This window comes from Bacillus rossius, chromosome 3, assembly GCF_032445375.1.
Source record: "Bacillus rossius redtenbacheri isolate Brsri chromosome 3, Brsri_v3, whole genome shotgun sequence".
Classification (NCBI taxonomy): domain Eukaryota; kingdom Metazoa; phylum Arthropoda; class Insecta; order Phasmatodea; family Bacillidae; genus Bacillus; species Bacillus rossius.
The window spans coordinates 71,285,369-71,302,341 of NC_086332.1; the positions used below are offsets into that span (position 1 = coordinate 71,285,369).

At 37.3% G+C, this 16,973-nt stretch overlaps 2 protein-coding genes across 4 annotated transcripts in view; one reads left to right on the forward strand and one right to left on the reverse strand.

Annotated features, from left to right (window-relative positions):
- The window catches only part of LOC134530883 (G-protein coupled receptor Mth2-like), a 224,832-nt gene that overhangs the window by 143,495 nt on the left and 64,364 nt on the right, over positions 1-16,973 (reverse strand). The gene's annotated exons all lie outside the window — the stretch shown is intronic.
- Positions 883-8,748, forward strand: LOC134530882 (adhesive plaque matrix protein-like). Its single transcript, XM_063366157.1, has 2 exons — positions 883-1,612; positions 6,735-8,748. Exons 1-2 carry the CDS (start codon positions 884-886, stop codon positions 8,343-8,345), a joined length of 2,340 nt encoding a protein of 779 aa, XP_063222227.1. The 5' UTR covers position 883; the 3' UTR covers positions 8,346-8,748.

Consider the following 16,973-nt stretch of genomic DNA (forward strand, 5'->3'; position numbering starts at 1 on the left):
TTGTTACGGTATGGGCGTTTTTTCATGTATGAAATACGTTTTTGAGATAATTCTGAATATTTCTCTCGAAAATCGGCACATAATTGTATATATTTTTTGAAGTTTTATTCAAGCATAATTTTTAAACCATGGTACTGGCAATCGATTATTCAATAATTGTACTTTATTTTGTTTTGTTATGCTTGTTTATGTGCGCGGTTAAACCTGGAAAGCTATTATGGGAACGGTTTACAAAAAACTTTATCTATTGAAGGTACGGGAACTACAAAAGGCATAAATTCCCTGGTAAGAATACAAACCCAGTGTTACTACGAACACATTTTGGAATGATACAGTTGTTTTTGTTTAAATGTACAAGTGTACAAATATCTGCTATTTTACATGAATATGTCTGTTTCATTTACAAAACTTAAACAAAAAAACATTTTATAAACTTTTCCCTGGGCTTGACGAATTGACTACATCGTATGGCCTATACAATATTCAGCTTTGTGAATTGGCTTAAAGTATAACCATCATGAGTGCTTGAATAAAACATCAAATAAAAATAAAATTAGGTGTAATTTTTTGTAATAAATATTCATTATTATCTAGAAAAAAATGTATTTCATGTATGCAAAAATAACCATAGTCATGTTTTGAACATGGTTGCAATACATTTTTTGTAGTATTACAAACTATTTCTGGTTTCCAAATGAATATTTTGCATTAGTCCAGAAAAGTTTTTTTTCCTATTTCCTTTAGTTACTTTAGTTCACACATTGGTGTGGCCAAAAACGAGAAACAACACGAGCTGTTCACACCGGCAATGTTTTCCCACTACGTTAACAAGGTCATTAAGACCTGAGCCAGTGGTGCTGATGAAGCGTGTATCGTGTTGCAGATGGTGTACGTGCTGGTTGGTTTGGTCAGCCTCCCTCTGCTGGTCACCGTGCTGTGGCTGCTGCGCCAGTTGTGGCGCATGCTGGCCTCCTGCGCCGGCCGGGGCTGCCCCGCCACAGCGCGCTGCGCCAGTCGGCCCGACCACGGCCTGGAGGAGGTCGTGATCATACCCGCCGACCACCAGTTGCACTGCTCAGTTCCTCATCTGAAGGAACAGGGCGTGCCGTCTTCTAGCAGTGCCCTGCTGCGTGATGGGCCACTACCATCTTCTCAAGAACAACACCAGTTTTCACCTGCTTCTCTGATGGAAGAGATGTTGCTTGCGTCGACTCGTGAACAGATGCAGAGTGCATCAACACCTCAGCTGTACGACTGCTCACTTGCCTCTTCTCGCGAGCAGATGATGTCTACTTCTGCTCCTCTGGACGAAGAGGTGATGCTGATGTCCATCCATGACCAGCTGCAGGTGGAATATAGGGAACTGGTGACCAGCCACCACCAAATGCTCTTGTATTCAACGGCTCCTCAAGCGGAATGCGTTAAGGGGTTATTCGTTGATGACCAGTCTCCTAGCCGTCACACAGAAGAGACGGAACTAGAGGCCACATGCGACCAGGATCAAGCGGTGCTTTCACCTCCGATGCAGGATTTGGAAGCGTTTTCCATCCCTGATGCCTTCGCTCCTGCCGATGCCGACAGTGACAACCCACAGTATCCCCAGGAGTCAGGGGTGAGTATAATAATAACTATAATTATCACGAGGGTGAAACCAATGGCAAGGTACACATTCTCAATGACTTACGAGTTAATAATAATAGTTGTAACAAACTAAAATATACGCTCTTATATAAATTCCAACTAAAAAATATAAAATAAACTTTAATAAATTTGAGTTAAGAATAGTGTAAATAATAAAAAAATGTATTTTATTGCAAAAAAAAATTATAGGGTGCATGGTGTCATTAGTTACAAATAATTGTATTGACAGATATGAGTAGGATTATCATTTGATAATATCTTAAAAAGCACCCAACGCTTTTTTTTGCAATAAATTAGATTTTGTTCTTATTTACACTATTCGTAACTCAAATTTTTTAAATTTATTTTCTTTTTTTAGTTGTATTTTCTATAAAAGAGAATATTTTATTTTTTAAACATTATTATTTTTCACTTTTAGTTGGATTTTCTATAAAAGCATCTTTTTTAGTTTTTTTAACCTATTATTTATTTTTCATTTTTTAGTTGCTTTTCTTTATTACATCAATTTACTATTAAAGTGAGTTTGAGTAAATATTTGCTGCTTTAAAAATATATATTCGATATTGCGTGTTGAAGAACTATAGTACACAATATTTTCAATATACTAATATGAAAATCAATGATTTTAAATAAAATCGGGAAGTCATTCATCTATAATTCTAAGTCAGTAACTTATCCGAGAAATGAGTTATTTGGGCGCCTGCTGCCTCCCTTGGATGAGATAGCTGGTACTCAGGTTCCCTCTCCGGCATTTACATATTATTCAAAGTCGGTAACTCATCCGAGAAATAGGTGATCGGCACGCCTGGTAGTTTCCCTTCTTGGTCTTGGCGCAAAGACACTACCAGTTTAAGGAAAAAAAAATCGCTAATCCTGATTATCCTAGTAAGGATAACGGGTCTTACTGTTCAAAATATAGAATTGTCATCGGTCCTTGGTAAGTACGCCAAATTTCGAGTTAATCCGACGTTTTGAAGGGGGACAAAATCATGTTAAAATTTTCTGATACATACTAACATACATACGTATGAATCATATAAAAGCGTAGTATAAAAGAACCAACAGGTGCCTGACATCCCTGGATGTAGAATGGAATGATTTATGTCCTTGGGACGTTCAGCTTCGAGAATATTAAGAATATATTGTCGGCTAACGACAATGTGCCCCACATTTGCACTTTCTATGATCCTAGATCCGAATCCTCTAAACTGAATGAAAAGTTTGTATGCTTAAATAAAATATTCGTGGCAAGGAGTCTCTGGAGACTTTTACCCTGATTATGAGTGCTGAAATATCAAACGAAACGTTGGTGAACTCTTTACTTTTAACGTAGCCAAAGCCTACGAAATAATTATACTTTTTGTTGTAATTTTATAAGAGAATATATACTTGACCCAACAAACTGTTTCGTAAACTCGACTGTTTATATCAAACAAAGTTTTTTTGTCAGTGAGAGTACTTGAAATATCTGATCGCTACACTTCTATTTTCCCGAAGTGAGTTTGGTGTAACGAGGAACACAGTCAGATATACCAACCAGGAATATTTTTAGCAAAGCATGGGATCTGAAGATGATGGCACCACTAGTTTATCACTAACGCAATCCACGTCATACCTCCAGAGTATCAAATTTGGGAGCTCTATTATGTTGTCATCCAGGTATCACTATCCTTAGCCTTTCATACCCTGGTTTTAGATCCAAAGTTAGTCGGATAACCGCGCACGGATGTGAATATCATTAATTACCGTCTGCCGCAAGGCGCCAAACGGAGCTGCGTTATTTCTTTTTTGTGAGTAGAGAAAGTGGTATTCTACATATTAGTTTTACTGCGTAATGATTTCAGAATACTGGTTCATGTTAACAAAGTTTCTTTTTTGAATAACTAGTATTTATAGTCTTCCTGCTGATGACTGGGCCAATGAAAATCAGTACCTGTACAATTGAAAGTTGTATTTACTTAATTATTTCGTTTATTTTGGTTCTTCCGTCGTCAACAAAGAGGTCATTGCAAACAGACAAACACAATGCAAGTCAGGGAAACAGGGGAAAGTAATCGGCATCGGCCTATAGTGAAAAAACAATTCTAGGATTTGTTTCGAGTGAATTCAGGAAAACTTGTAAAACCTAAATCAGAATTTATGTTTTAGTATTCAAACCCGATTCCTCCAGAAAGTGAGTCTAATGTTTTACCTAAGTTACAATTTCCTCGGTTCTACTTTTGATAGAACGTTACGCATTTTAAAAAATAAATAATAGTTTGAAAAACAAAAAAAAAAAAACACGCTTTATATAGAAAACATAACTAAATTATAGAAAATAATTTTTAATAAGTTTGTATTAAGAATAATGTAAAAATTATTAATAAATAAATATTAATAGTTATATAAAAATGTATTTTATTTAAAAAAGCGTGGGGTGCATGGTGTCAATAGTTATAAATATTTTATTGACATATATGAGTAGAAGGATTATCATTTCGATAATATCTTAAAAAGCACCCCACGATTGTTTTTAAATAAAATACATTTTTTTTCTCATACAAACTATCATTCATTTATATTTATTAAAAAAAATTACACTATTCTTAATTCAAATTTATTAAAAATTATTTTCTATTTATTTAGTTTGGTTTTCTATATAAAGCGTGTTTTTTAGTTTTTTAAACTATTATTTATTTTCTACTTTTTAGTTTGGTTTATTTATAATTTAAAGTGATACTTTTTTATCGACGTATGAAAGAAATTTTATAACAATGTAAAAAAACTTGATAGTTATTACATCAATTTACTATTAAAGTGGATTTTGAATAGATATTGACTGCAGTTAAAATAAAATCGATAAATACTGTTTTATCTCGTCTCTAGATGTGGCTCAAGTTTTTATTTATTGCATGACTTTACTATTAAAGTGAATTTGAGTAAATATTGGCTGCTTATAAAATATATATCCAATATAGCGTGTTGGAGAACTACAGTACTCAATAATTTCAATATCCTGCTATGAAAATCAATATATTCGGGAAGTCATTGATGTTTATTCTAAGTCAGCATATCTGATGGGTAACCATCCTTTGTTTGCAAATGTCTCACAAAAACGTTTCTCCCATTTGTTCCAGTCCGATTCCACTGTAAGTTTCATTTGCATGCAGTTGTACCAAACTACACTGGAGTATTCTAAGAAATTTTTTAAAATTTATATTTTCTTTTTGTCTTCTTTGATTAGGAAACGTTCACATTCTTTGTTTAAATCTTTAATCCACTGGTAAGCATTTGAGTTTCTGCCCGTGAATTTCTCAATCATGAAATCTTTTGCAATTTTTCTTCAATTTTGAGTTTGAGATATAGTTTTTTTTCCCTTCAATAAATTTTTCTAACAGTTTTTTTAATTTTTTATTTGATCCATTAGGTATAGATCCAGCACTTTTTGTTTTTTCCTCAATTTCTTCCAGGTAAAAATCCTTAAAATGTAAGTTTTGCTCTCTATCCAAATAGGTTTTTGATATATCATCTGTCAAATTATCCTTATTTTCCATGTTTGATGTCTTTTATTTAATGATTTACTGACCTTGGCATAGTTTGGAGTATTTGTAACTGCTTGGTGTAGATTTGCAGGTTGGTGTTCGAGTGGAATTTCAAAAATCTGCCCATCAGGTGTAGCTATTGAGGTTATGCATATGAAGTTTTATTTCCCATCTGCTTTTGGTTTCACAGCAAAATCAAACCTCAATTTTTCCATGTTTCGTGAAATATTTGTAGAAAATGTTGCTTTATAATAATGTTTCACTCTTGGTTAATTGGTAAAATGAAACAAAGACGTAATTGTTTTTCTCTATTTAACGAAAGAAAGAACATTTAAAGCCCTTATTTCAGTTTTTTTCATATTTTTTTACAAATATAGATAATATTCTCTTCAAGAAAGTATATTGTTCACAATAATCATAACCCACTCTCACTTTTCATTTAATTAAATGTCACAATATTTAGTAGGTTTTGTTTATATCGGGTCAAAGTCAAACTGAAAGAAAAGAGTTCGCACATGAGTGAAATGGTTTTCTTTACAATGTGCGAACTCTTTTCTTTCAGTTTGTCTTTGGCGCGATATAAACAAAGCCTACTAAATATTGTGAATTTATATAAATTCACAAAAATCTTATTTTGTAAATTGAATAATGAAATAATCTTATCAAATTAGTGTATTGTCATCGGTCCTCGATAAATCTACAAAGTTTGAATGAAATCTGGCCGTTTAAAGTGGGTCAAAATCGAGTGCAAACGAGTCGGTTACAAACATACAAACAAACATACAGGTGAAGCTAATATAAAGCGTGTAAAAAAGGCACTCTGTTAAAAATTATTTCAACACGAGGATTAAGAAGAAGCTACAGAATTATCGTCAAATAACTTGGCCCGTAAAATTTCTGTAAAATTAAACTGTCTTTAATCATTTTCGCGATAAATCATACTTAACTCATCACTTGCAAGCAGTACCAGGTGACATTGTTTTGCTTATGCTTGTCACACTGAAGTATTTATAGTCAGGTGAATTCCACGCACTAATACGTAATTATGGTCTACTCAGCTTATTTTCCGGATGTAAAGCCAATTATTATTATTTTCTTGTGATAATGCTTGAAATGACATGACTATAAAAACAATGGTTCGAATGTTATTTAAAATTTTAATATGCTCTGTTTACCAAGTCAAGACAATACTGGGTCCAGTTCTGTAGCTTGGTTTGACGGGTAGAATCTAAAACAAGTGATAAGTAAAAGAATAGGCGTTAAGTTAAATTATATCCCCATTTAGTTTATTACACACATTAATGTTATTAAATTACAGATTAAACAGGAAAATAGTGATTTTCGCCAACAGGATAATTTCATTAGCGTTTTAGTTGATTCACACTAAAATGTTCACAAATCTGAGGGTTTAACTTACTGCTAGCTTTTATTTATTTTTGAAGCACTCCCCGGACCATTCTCGTGACTCACGAATCAGTTATCGGTTTTTCTCAACTAAGTAAGGTCAATAATAATGTATAATGACAGTAACAGTTTTGTATTCATAGTGCAATTTATGTATGTGTGTTTCAGAAAATCAGCTTTATGAAATCAACCTTATCAGCAGTTATGACAGCCAGCATCTCTGGCCTTAGGTTACTGCAAAGGACGTGGTTGGTTTTGGCTTCTATTACACCCTATTGGCTCCACGGCATCACTCAACACCGAAACATCCAGCTTACTTATCGGAGAGAAGTGGGGGAGGTGTTTAATGCTTACCCTCCCGAACACCGACAAAAATCGCTATTGTCTCCGAGAGAAGAGGCCTTTGAATTTTATTCTCTTGAACAACTGGTAGTCGACACATCGTTTCCGAGGAAAGAGGTATGTGAGACCTATCCCCCCGAGCAGCTGCATGAGTCACCATCATCGCCAAGGGAAGAGGCCTTTGAAAATTATCCTTCTGAGCAGCTGCAAGATTCACCATCATCTTTGAAGGAAGAGGTCTACGAGACTTATCCTCTTGAACAGCTGCAAGCATCAACATCATCTTCAAGGGAAAGGGCTGTTGATGCTTATCCTTCCGAGCAGCTGCAAGACTCACCATTATCTTTGAGGGAAGATGTCTATGAGACGTATCCTCCCGAGCTGCATGAAGCACCATTATCCCCATGGGAAGAAACCTTTGACACCTATCCTCCCGAGCAGCTGCAAGATTCGCGATTAACTTTGAGGGAAGATGTCTATGAGACTTATCCTCTTGAACAGCTGCAAGCATCAACATCATCAAGGGAAAGGGCTGTTGATACTTGTTCTCCCGAGAAGCTGCAAGACTCACCATCATCTTTGAGGGAAGAGGTCTATGAGACATATCCTACCGAGCTGCATGAAGAACCATTATCTCCATGGAAAGAGACTTTATTCACTTATTCTCCCGAGCAGCTGCAAGATAAGCGATTAACTTTGAGGGAAGATGTCTACGAGACTTATCCTTTTGAAGAGCTGCAAGCCTTAACATCATCTTCAAGGGAAGGGGCCTTTGATGCTTATCCTCCCGAGCAGCTGCAAGAGTTTCCATTCCCTTTGAAGGAAGAGGTCTATGAGACATATCCTACCGAGCTGCATGAAGCACCATTATCTCCATGGGAAGAAACCTTTGACACCTATCCTCCCGAGCAGCTGCAAGATTCGCGATCACCTTTGAGGGAAGAGGTCTACGAGACTTATCCTTTTGAAGAGCTGCAAGCCTCAACATCATCTTCAAGGGAAGGGGCCTTTGATGCTTATCCTCCCGAGCAGCTGCAAGAGTTTCCATTCCCTTTGAAGGAAGAGGTCTATGAAACATATCCTCCAGAGCAGCTGCATGAGTCACCATCATCTCTGCAGGAAGAGGCCTTTGAGAAGTATCCTTCTGAAAACCTAAATGTATCGACATTGTCTCCAAAAAAAGAGGTCTTTGTGACTTATTCTCTTGAACCGCTGCAATCATCGACATCATTTCCGAGGGAAGATGTGAATGAGACTCATTCTTCCGAAAAGCTGCAAGTGGTATCACCAAACATTAAAAACAAAAGTTCTGTGACCTTTACCTACTATAAGCTACAACTACCACCGTTTCCTCCACATCTAGTTCCTTTGAAAGAAGTGCTGTATGAAACATTTCCTCCTTTGAAAGCTGATATTGTCACTACCCCTTCAGAATAAAGAGTAAATTTTGCGATAATCCAATGACCGAGTTTCTATCGCCCCTTAAGGACCATTTCCTAGACCAAATGCACATGTAATTCTCTTTTCCATGGGTGAGTGGTAATAGTACCACTGACATGCATACTTTCCCAAGAAGCAATTTGAGGTCACAGTAGCCTTTTCGTCAACTGAATGGTTACGGTGAGCCTTAGAACATCAGCGTACAATGTACAACGATTCAAAAGGAACATTACGACAGCTTCGATGCCAAACCGATTGATCTAATGATTCTGTAGAACTAAATTGCCGCTGTGATCTATAAGTCGAAAAAGGGACTGGGGCATTCCAAAAAGGATAATTTTTTTGTGAACTCAACTCTAAATGTTCTACTTATCTTAAACCATTTCTTTACAAATAAAAATCATTAATTTTCTTTAGCAAAGGTCAAACATGCGCATCCAAGTTGACATTCAGATAATGCCAAAGAGTGGATCTTTACGCCACACATTCATATTGTTAGAGACATCCTTGGCCTGATAAATGACTTGAAAGAGGCGTTATTTAAAAATATATTCTGGCTTTATAGATTTTCCATTTATTATACACTGCTAACATATGTGTAGCTAAAACCAGGAGATTTAAATTTGAGATAATTCTCAAAATATCATTTCCAAATAAGAAGCTGCTTTAAACTAATGAATATCAGTGAAATTCCACTTATTTGTAGTAAATGAATTTACCTAATTTGCTGTTTTTAACAGTTTTTATAAGAGTCCACTTTTACTTTTAAAAGAATCTTCATGTGAAATAAATCTAAATAAAAAATACCATTGTAAAAGAACCTAAGCTTTTTTTCCGAAACTATGTCACATTAAAGTTCTTTATGAATTATTCGTGCATTCGATTTAGAATTATAAATAGCGTGGAAATCCATTTGCTAAAGAACATAAAAGAAAGATCAACCAAAAATATATGCTAACTAGCTCATCAGGATATTGGTGATATCGCTGTTGTTTTAAATGTTTTACTTGACGGGAACAATGATGTTTCTTATAACGTAAAGTGTTTGAAACACGTTAGTAATGTTCTATAAGCCGAGAATAAAAATCAACTGTTTATTTTCTACGAGCTGTACCAGTACCACGCTTTTGATTCAAGTGGAATGTATTTCAACAGTTTTTTTTAATAGATCATGACAGTCAGTTTAGTTTAGCAGATCACTCTAAAAATTTGTTCCCGAAAACATTTCTGACGTCAGACACAAAAAAAGTATACTTGCGGGTCCAAAAATAAACGGCTGCTATATTCAAAGAAATGGCATCGGGAACCAATAAACTGCAATTTCTCAAAAACCAGTAAGAATCTAGAAACGCTGTTTGCAGGGCAAATATAGGAATGTCTTTAGAGTTGGAAAGGAGTACTTCCGGTATGTTGTTATTTTATTTACGGAAAATCCGTGACGTAAAAATATTAATATAAATTTTAACACTATAGACTCCACATACTTTTTTTTGTTGAACTTGTGTAAATGTATGTGACGTTTTTAAATAATATTAATTGTTATCTAAATTTAAGGATTATATCTCTTGGTAAGTTCACCTTTATTTGAATCGATTAGCCCTGGTTTTCTTTGGTTTTGTTTTCTAAAGTATACTTTAATTAGTTCTTCAGGTATTAAGTATTTTTTTAACAGGTATGCATCCATTAAACTATTGATTTGTTAAGGATGTTTCTTTACTTATGGTCCGTGTTTCACTAACATTTCACTAAAAAAATTTTTTTTTTTTTCAAATTTTACTGATGGTGTTCTTGCCAAGTTGGCAATTATGGTGTCGTCTGCGGTCGGCTACGGTTAAGTTTAGTGGTCTCTCAGAGCTTTACGAGCAAGCCCTAGAATACCTAATTCGAAACAGGTGGACTAGTTAGTAGCATTAATCTGATCCGGCACAAGCCTGGAGTGTAGTAAAGGTTTGGATAGGAACCTGGTCGGATCATGGGCTTTCTGTGAACAGCATTCGGTAAATCCGAAGGGGGTTTACAGAATCCTATAGACTCGGATAGGCACCTGTGGTTCCTCGCTGGAGGACTTGCCAGTGAGATAGCCACTAGTTTGCTGAACGGCATCGGAGAGTTAGTGCCGATGTTGGAATAGGTGACCTCAGCCTCTCGACATTGCCTCCATCGACGCCTCTGGGCTGCGATGAAACGGCGTATCTGTTTCCGTCGCCATTTGGGGCCACGCCTTGCTCCGTCGCATTCAGCCCCTCTCGGGGAGTACATGCCGGCCCTCAAGAGTTTAGGAACTCGCACGTTATAAATCAAGTGAAGCGAAAGCTTTGAACTAGGTTCCCGTGCTGTTTGCTCTGAGGCACCGGAGCTAAGGGAGTGTATGAGGGGCTGGCCCCACGAGACTAGTTTCCAAGGTATATCATGCACCGTAGACTGTGACAGTTACCATATTAGTTTACGGACTAACAGACTTTACAAGCCCGCAGGTACTTAAAATGTTTAGGCAGTAGTGCAAGGTGACCCGTCCTGATTTATAAAACTCCGTTGATGTCTTCTGTACCAGCCGAGGTCACAGGGTGAGGACATGCACTAGCAGATGGTATTTATGACCGCTTAGAGCACGTCCAGATGGATCCCTACCCTGTTGAAGGGCGGACGCAGTGACTAGCGAAACAGCTCTGGTACTATCCTGAAAAGCTAGTAGAGGTCTAAATAGACTACTGCCAGATTACAGGCGCTCTGAATTTTTTGAGGGGTCCAAGATGTGATAGACTTGGATAATTAACTTGTGATACTCATAGGGTGGTGTTATTCTTCGGGATAGGTACCCTCGGTCTCTCGTTGTAACTCCTCCTCAAACACCTCTATGTTACGACGAAATGGCGTATCCATTTTCCGATGGCTCTAAGGTTGGGTGGGTTCTGCATTTATAGGAGTACATGTCAGTTAAATCCAGCATGTAAAACAATTGCAGAATTTTGTTGAATAATCTGCTTATCTGAGTATCGGGACTCTAGGGTCAAGGACACAATCAATTGTTTGGTTAACTGAGTTATCTAGTGGTTGCTTGGTGATGACGATGTTGTAATGAGTTGATTCAGCCTCTCGTTATAGCCGGGGCTCTAACAGCTTATCTGAATGTGATTATAAGGAGTTTATCTCCTTCTGTATGCGGTTGAATTATCACCCACATTCTCTTCTGTTCTGGATGAGGTTGGATCAGAGGTGTGGCCAGCCTGTGATGGGTAAAATCGATAGTACAATAGGTTGGTGCTGGCTGGAGTATTCGTCAGCTGAAGGTTCAATTCCCTCCCCTCATATGAGCACCCCGTTCGGGGTCCTCTTGATGTTAAGGATGGATGTTCCCAGTGCCTGACTGGTGGCGTCAGTACTGAGTCTCTTAAAAAGTGCTGGACTGTTAAACAATTGTTGTTGCCCAGTTATGCCCGGTGGTGCACACACTGTTGTACAGTTATGTTAATCTTGGCAAGCGGAGGTAGCCGAAAAACATGCTCATGTGAGTGGGTGAGTTTAGAGTGGGCCTGAATCATTGCGATAAGATGCTTGCCGCTTGCAGTGTCGGATCCTTTGCTAGCACTAGTATCTGTGGCAGAATCAAACAGACTCACAGAAAGGATGCGTGGGTGCGAACATATAGCATCTCCACGCCAAGGCAACTCACTCAGTACCTCAGCTTGGTGCCAAGAATGTTTACCAAAGTGAGCTCTGCTGGGGATTTCACGTCCCCCGACATCCTCAGAGGTTGGAAAGAGAGATCTGGAGGGGTGGAAAGGGCCTCTATACAGACAATGGCAAAAGGTTCGAAAACTTTAACTGGGTAGGTCATCACTGCCGAGACCTCAAGATGTTGGGTCCCAAAAGATTTGTTTCAATGTGGAAAACCAATCGCAATTACTAGTCTGTGCACATATTGCTGTAAAATCTGGGGCGCTGAAGCCAGTGGGTTATCCGAGGGGCTGGTTCTACGGGACCAGTTTCCCAGGCATCTCCTATGTCTTGGACTGGAACAGTCACCGCATTACCTCAATGGCTAACAGACCATATAGGCCTTCAAGTGCATGATAAATCCAGGCGGTAGTGGGGGGTGACCCTTGTTGATGCTGGTATTCCCCGCTGGTGAGGAAGCTATAAAATTACTGTTAAGAGTAGAGTTTAATATTCAAATTTAAAATTGTGCGAAAAATTACTATTGGCACCACAATTCACACTGGCAAATGGTAGCTTTTATCGCTCAGAGCACGTCCAAAGGTGCCCCCACTCCATTGAAAAACGCGCGAAGTGAGCAGCGAAACAGCTCCAGTACTAGACTGGAAAGCTAGCAGAGATTGGTTAAACCTCGGCCAAATCATAGGCTCTCGGGGTTGTCTTAAGGGTCCCAGAGATGTGATAGCTTTGGCTAAGCGACTTATGATACTCTCGGGATGGGATTCTCTGAGCCAACCACAGGTTATACTAAGGGTTAAGATGGTTGGGTGGCAGTGATGCTGATTGGTTGTCTCAGCCTTTCATTGTAGCTCTTCCTCAAACACCTCCAAGTCGCGATGAAATGAAGTATCCATTCCCTATGGCTCTAGAAGCCTTGGTTTTCTGTGATCCCACACTTCTCAGAGAATAGTTACCATATAATGTAGAAGGTTAAATCAAGGTGCAGTAGTACTGTTTAGTGTCCGTAACATTTCTCGACATACAACTGTCTCTACCAGAGGTGCTCACAAAGGTTCCTCCTTGAATTTTTCGGGGGGAGGGGTGAGAAGGGAGAGGCTTCTCCCAAGAAAAAAAATGATAAAACAATCCGTTATTTGCATTATTATCTAGCAGCGTACTATAATGCAAACTGATATATATATATATATATATATATATATATATATATATATATATGCACTTTAATAATCTCTATCATTAGTTATTTGGCTATTTAACAAGATCTCATTAGCCAACAATAAACTCGAAAAAATTGTGACTCATGCATAAGCAAATAGGACGAAAGATTTAATGCAACAATATCCAAACTCAATAAATAATACCATCCCAAATATTTACGAGAATTTGGAGACCACCTTGGTGCCAGAAAATAAACCGAGTTCTACAACATTAACTTTTAAAATAAATTATAAATTCAACGGTAGATGACTTACGTAATGAATAATAATACTCAAAGTTTTTGTCAGTTTAATTTTTATTTTTCTGGTCTACTTACCAGTTTTCCCTAAACGCCTAAGCCTCGATTCCACGCAAAATTTATTATTTGTGGGTACACGCGGATTGAAATATTGTAACATTGGCATTTACTCACAAATGCAAATTTTTTCACTTACAAAGAAAATTACAAAACAACTACGAAAGTCAATTTTCGGACTTTTTTTCCGTACATCCTGAAAGTGAAGCCTCCCATTGGACAGAAGGAAAGAAAGCACGGCAGGCCGCCCTGGTTGTTACCGTCAGCTCCGGCGCACTGGAACATTCTGCAGGTAGGCGCTCTCTCTCTTAAAGCTTTACTCCATCATTAAATCAGTGATGAGCGTAACTATATATAGAATGATTGATAAATATTATCAAATATTCCATGCAGTGAAAATGATTCGAAGTTTTTAACTTATTGCATCCAGCATTAAATAGCTTAGAACGAATTTCATATTGTGTCTACTAAGGCAGTTATGAATTTTTCTACTTTAAAACACAATTTTTTTTTATCCCTTGCACTAATTAATATGTAGACGTATAAAAGATACTTTTACCAAGGTTTAAATAATATTAAGATGGTTAAAATATGTTTGAACAAACTTATAAGTAAATATTGATTTTCTCCCATTATTTTAACCCCTGTTCTTAGTTCGTTTCATCAAAATATGTTTCAGCCAAACGTTTTGGATACGTTCAGACTCTTACAGTTAATTATAACGGATTTGATAGTATACCTACTAAACAAGTTATGATTTTTTTGTGTCTTTCAACCCTTGTTATTTGCACAGCTTTCAGTAATGGTTGCTGTTTTTGCATATTAGGTGCAATGCGCTAGACGCGTATATTTCCGAATATTTGTCCAACCAATCACGCTCGGCACATCCGTGACGTCAGCTCTACATAAATGACAGACGCGCAGACTTCCCAGGTGTGTAGTTACTGAAATAATAATCGTCAGAATTTTGTTTTCGTGAGATGGTTAAACTGGTATGTTAATAATAAATACTATAATTCATCGCGTTTTTTAAAAGGTTTTGTTTACTTAACAGAAGTTAGCCCTTATGTAAACTATAAAAATACTCCCCCATCCCATATGATTCAAAATTTTTCATTGTATTAGAGCGACATACATTAATCGCATATTGAATCTTTAAATATTTAATGGTTGTGAAGCTATTTAATTTCAGTCCATTTAAATTATTATATTTCTTTGTGGATATTTACAAAATTATACGAAAGAGTGGTCAAACTGTTACACTTCATTTAGTCTTACGCACGTGTACCTATACTTTCATAATTCTACTGCTTGAAAAAAAAGTTGAAAATTCTAATTTAAATCGATTCCAATATCGAAAATGGTCCGGAATATATTTGAGGGCGAGTTATAAACAATGACCTCCCGAAACGAATGACTATTGAGAAAATAACTAGCATATGTAAGAAAAAAATTAACGAATATGCTTCCCTGCATGGCTGGAAAAAAAAATTATTTCAAGCGAAAATATATAAAATATATTTTGCAAAAGGAAGACACTAACAATTTAACACGAATATATTATTTATAAGGAATTAGTATGCAGAAAATAGACACTCCTACATATTAAATATATTTCTTTTATTACAAAATATTTCTTGTTTTTTTTTTTTCTCGTCTTTATTGACTGGGTTGGTAAGTAAACCTACTACTCCAGAATTCGCCGACATGGAAGTAACGTCTCTGTGCCTCTTTACTTATTCTTTGGAAATGGTTTTGAGAAACGAAAGGGAAAGTAGGGAAAAAGAATGTGTACCAGTGTACTTCGTATACTATATCCGTTAAAAGGACGAGTAGTCAAACGTACGTACGTACGTGAGGTAGTAGCTCAATTCTTACATTTTACACAATTTACGGACTAGTGAACGTCTCGCGCCCACTTCCTATATCCCCTTGATTATGAAAGTAAATGCAGGAGCCAATAACAACGAATATATGTTTGCCCTTTTCACTAGTCATGGACAACGCCGAAAAAGACAGCACATAAAATTATTATTCAAAGTGAAATTTATATTTTACATGTTCATATGTTTGACAATAAATTTTTATTTTATTTTATTTTATTTATTTGAATTTGTCACATGCTCACCAACAGTCGTAGACTTTAGTGATGAGCACTATTGTAACTATTAAAATTGTAACTATTAAAAAGTTATTTTAATTTAACATATTGTTGCAAGGCTGCTGTGTGATCCCTGAGGACCATTAGCCCCCCTCACTTTCCTGGAGTAGGCGCAGCTCAGGTAAAACAACTATCCAATAGCGCGGCCGCTGCTCCCTTTTCCCCTCTTTCCACCTTTCCCAGCGCTTGCCACTGAGCCCGAGAGCTTCTCCGTGTCTCTCGAGGGTTCGGCACCTTCCTATAACCCCCGCCCGCGTTAAGTGGCTTAACTAGAACGCCATTGTTCTCGAGCTTCGAGTGTATAATAATTATAATTATAATAAATATTGAACTAAAAATAAGAATTGTTCCTTTATTTATATCATTTATTAATAATATTTATTCGGGGGATTTTTACGGCACGAAATTTCGAAGGGCCAGGAGACCTTTCCAGGGTATAAACATGGAGGCCGACCTGAGGTGGCAGTGAAGTGAAGGGGGCGTGTCACCCCTTCGCGAGCGATAGTGGGCGACGAGTGACGGACTCGGATAATTGGGGACCGGAGCATATGGTGCGGTGTTGTGTGCGCGGCGGACGAGTGAGTAATGAGAGGCGGTGTATTGGACTGATTGATCATTGCAGATTTTTATACATACGTTAGGTATTAAGCATTTTAGTGATTGTGCCAAGTATAGCTGCGTAGTTATGCTTCATGGACGAGCAACAAGTTTCACAAATAATATTTACAAGAATAACTGATCATGAATTTATCAACTAAATATCTAAAAAAAGGGCCCATTTAAATCGATTTTACGTTATGTACAGTAGAATGTTACCTAACAACTTAACAAAAAAAAATGGCACCATCTCCACTAAAAGTTATCCGTTGCTCACGACGGAACTTGTTCGTGCCTGATAACGCGAGCAGATCTGTTCCCCAAAACGACGCAAATGCTTTGTCTTAGGAAGTCTACTGTGTTCTCTTTGCTGTCGTCGTTGTGGTGGTGTCCAGAGTATCTAGACCATTTCATATTTGGGTTCGTATTTTTATCGGTGTTGTCCGAGGTCATGCAATTGTCTTGTTGTAATTGTCTCGTCGTTGTCAGCGCACTGTGTTCATCTGTGCTGTGATATTTCTCTGACTAATTCCTGCCACAGAATTCTCTCTGCTGTATAGGCATGCAACATTTGACATCACATAATTTTGGCTGTGTTAACGGTGCTTTTTATGCATTCATCTTTGCTCTCCGTTATTGAGGGTGTGGTTCCAGTGAGGGGTCCACTGTAAAGCCTAAA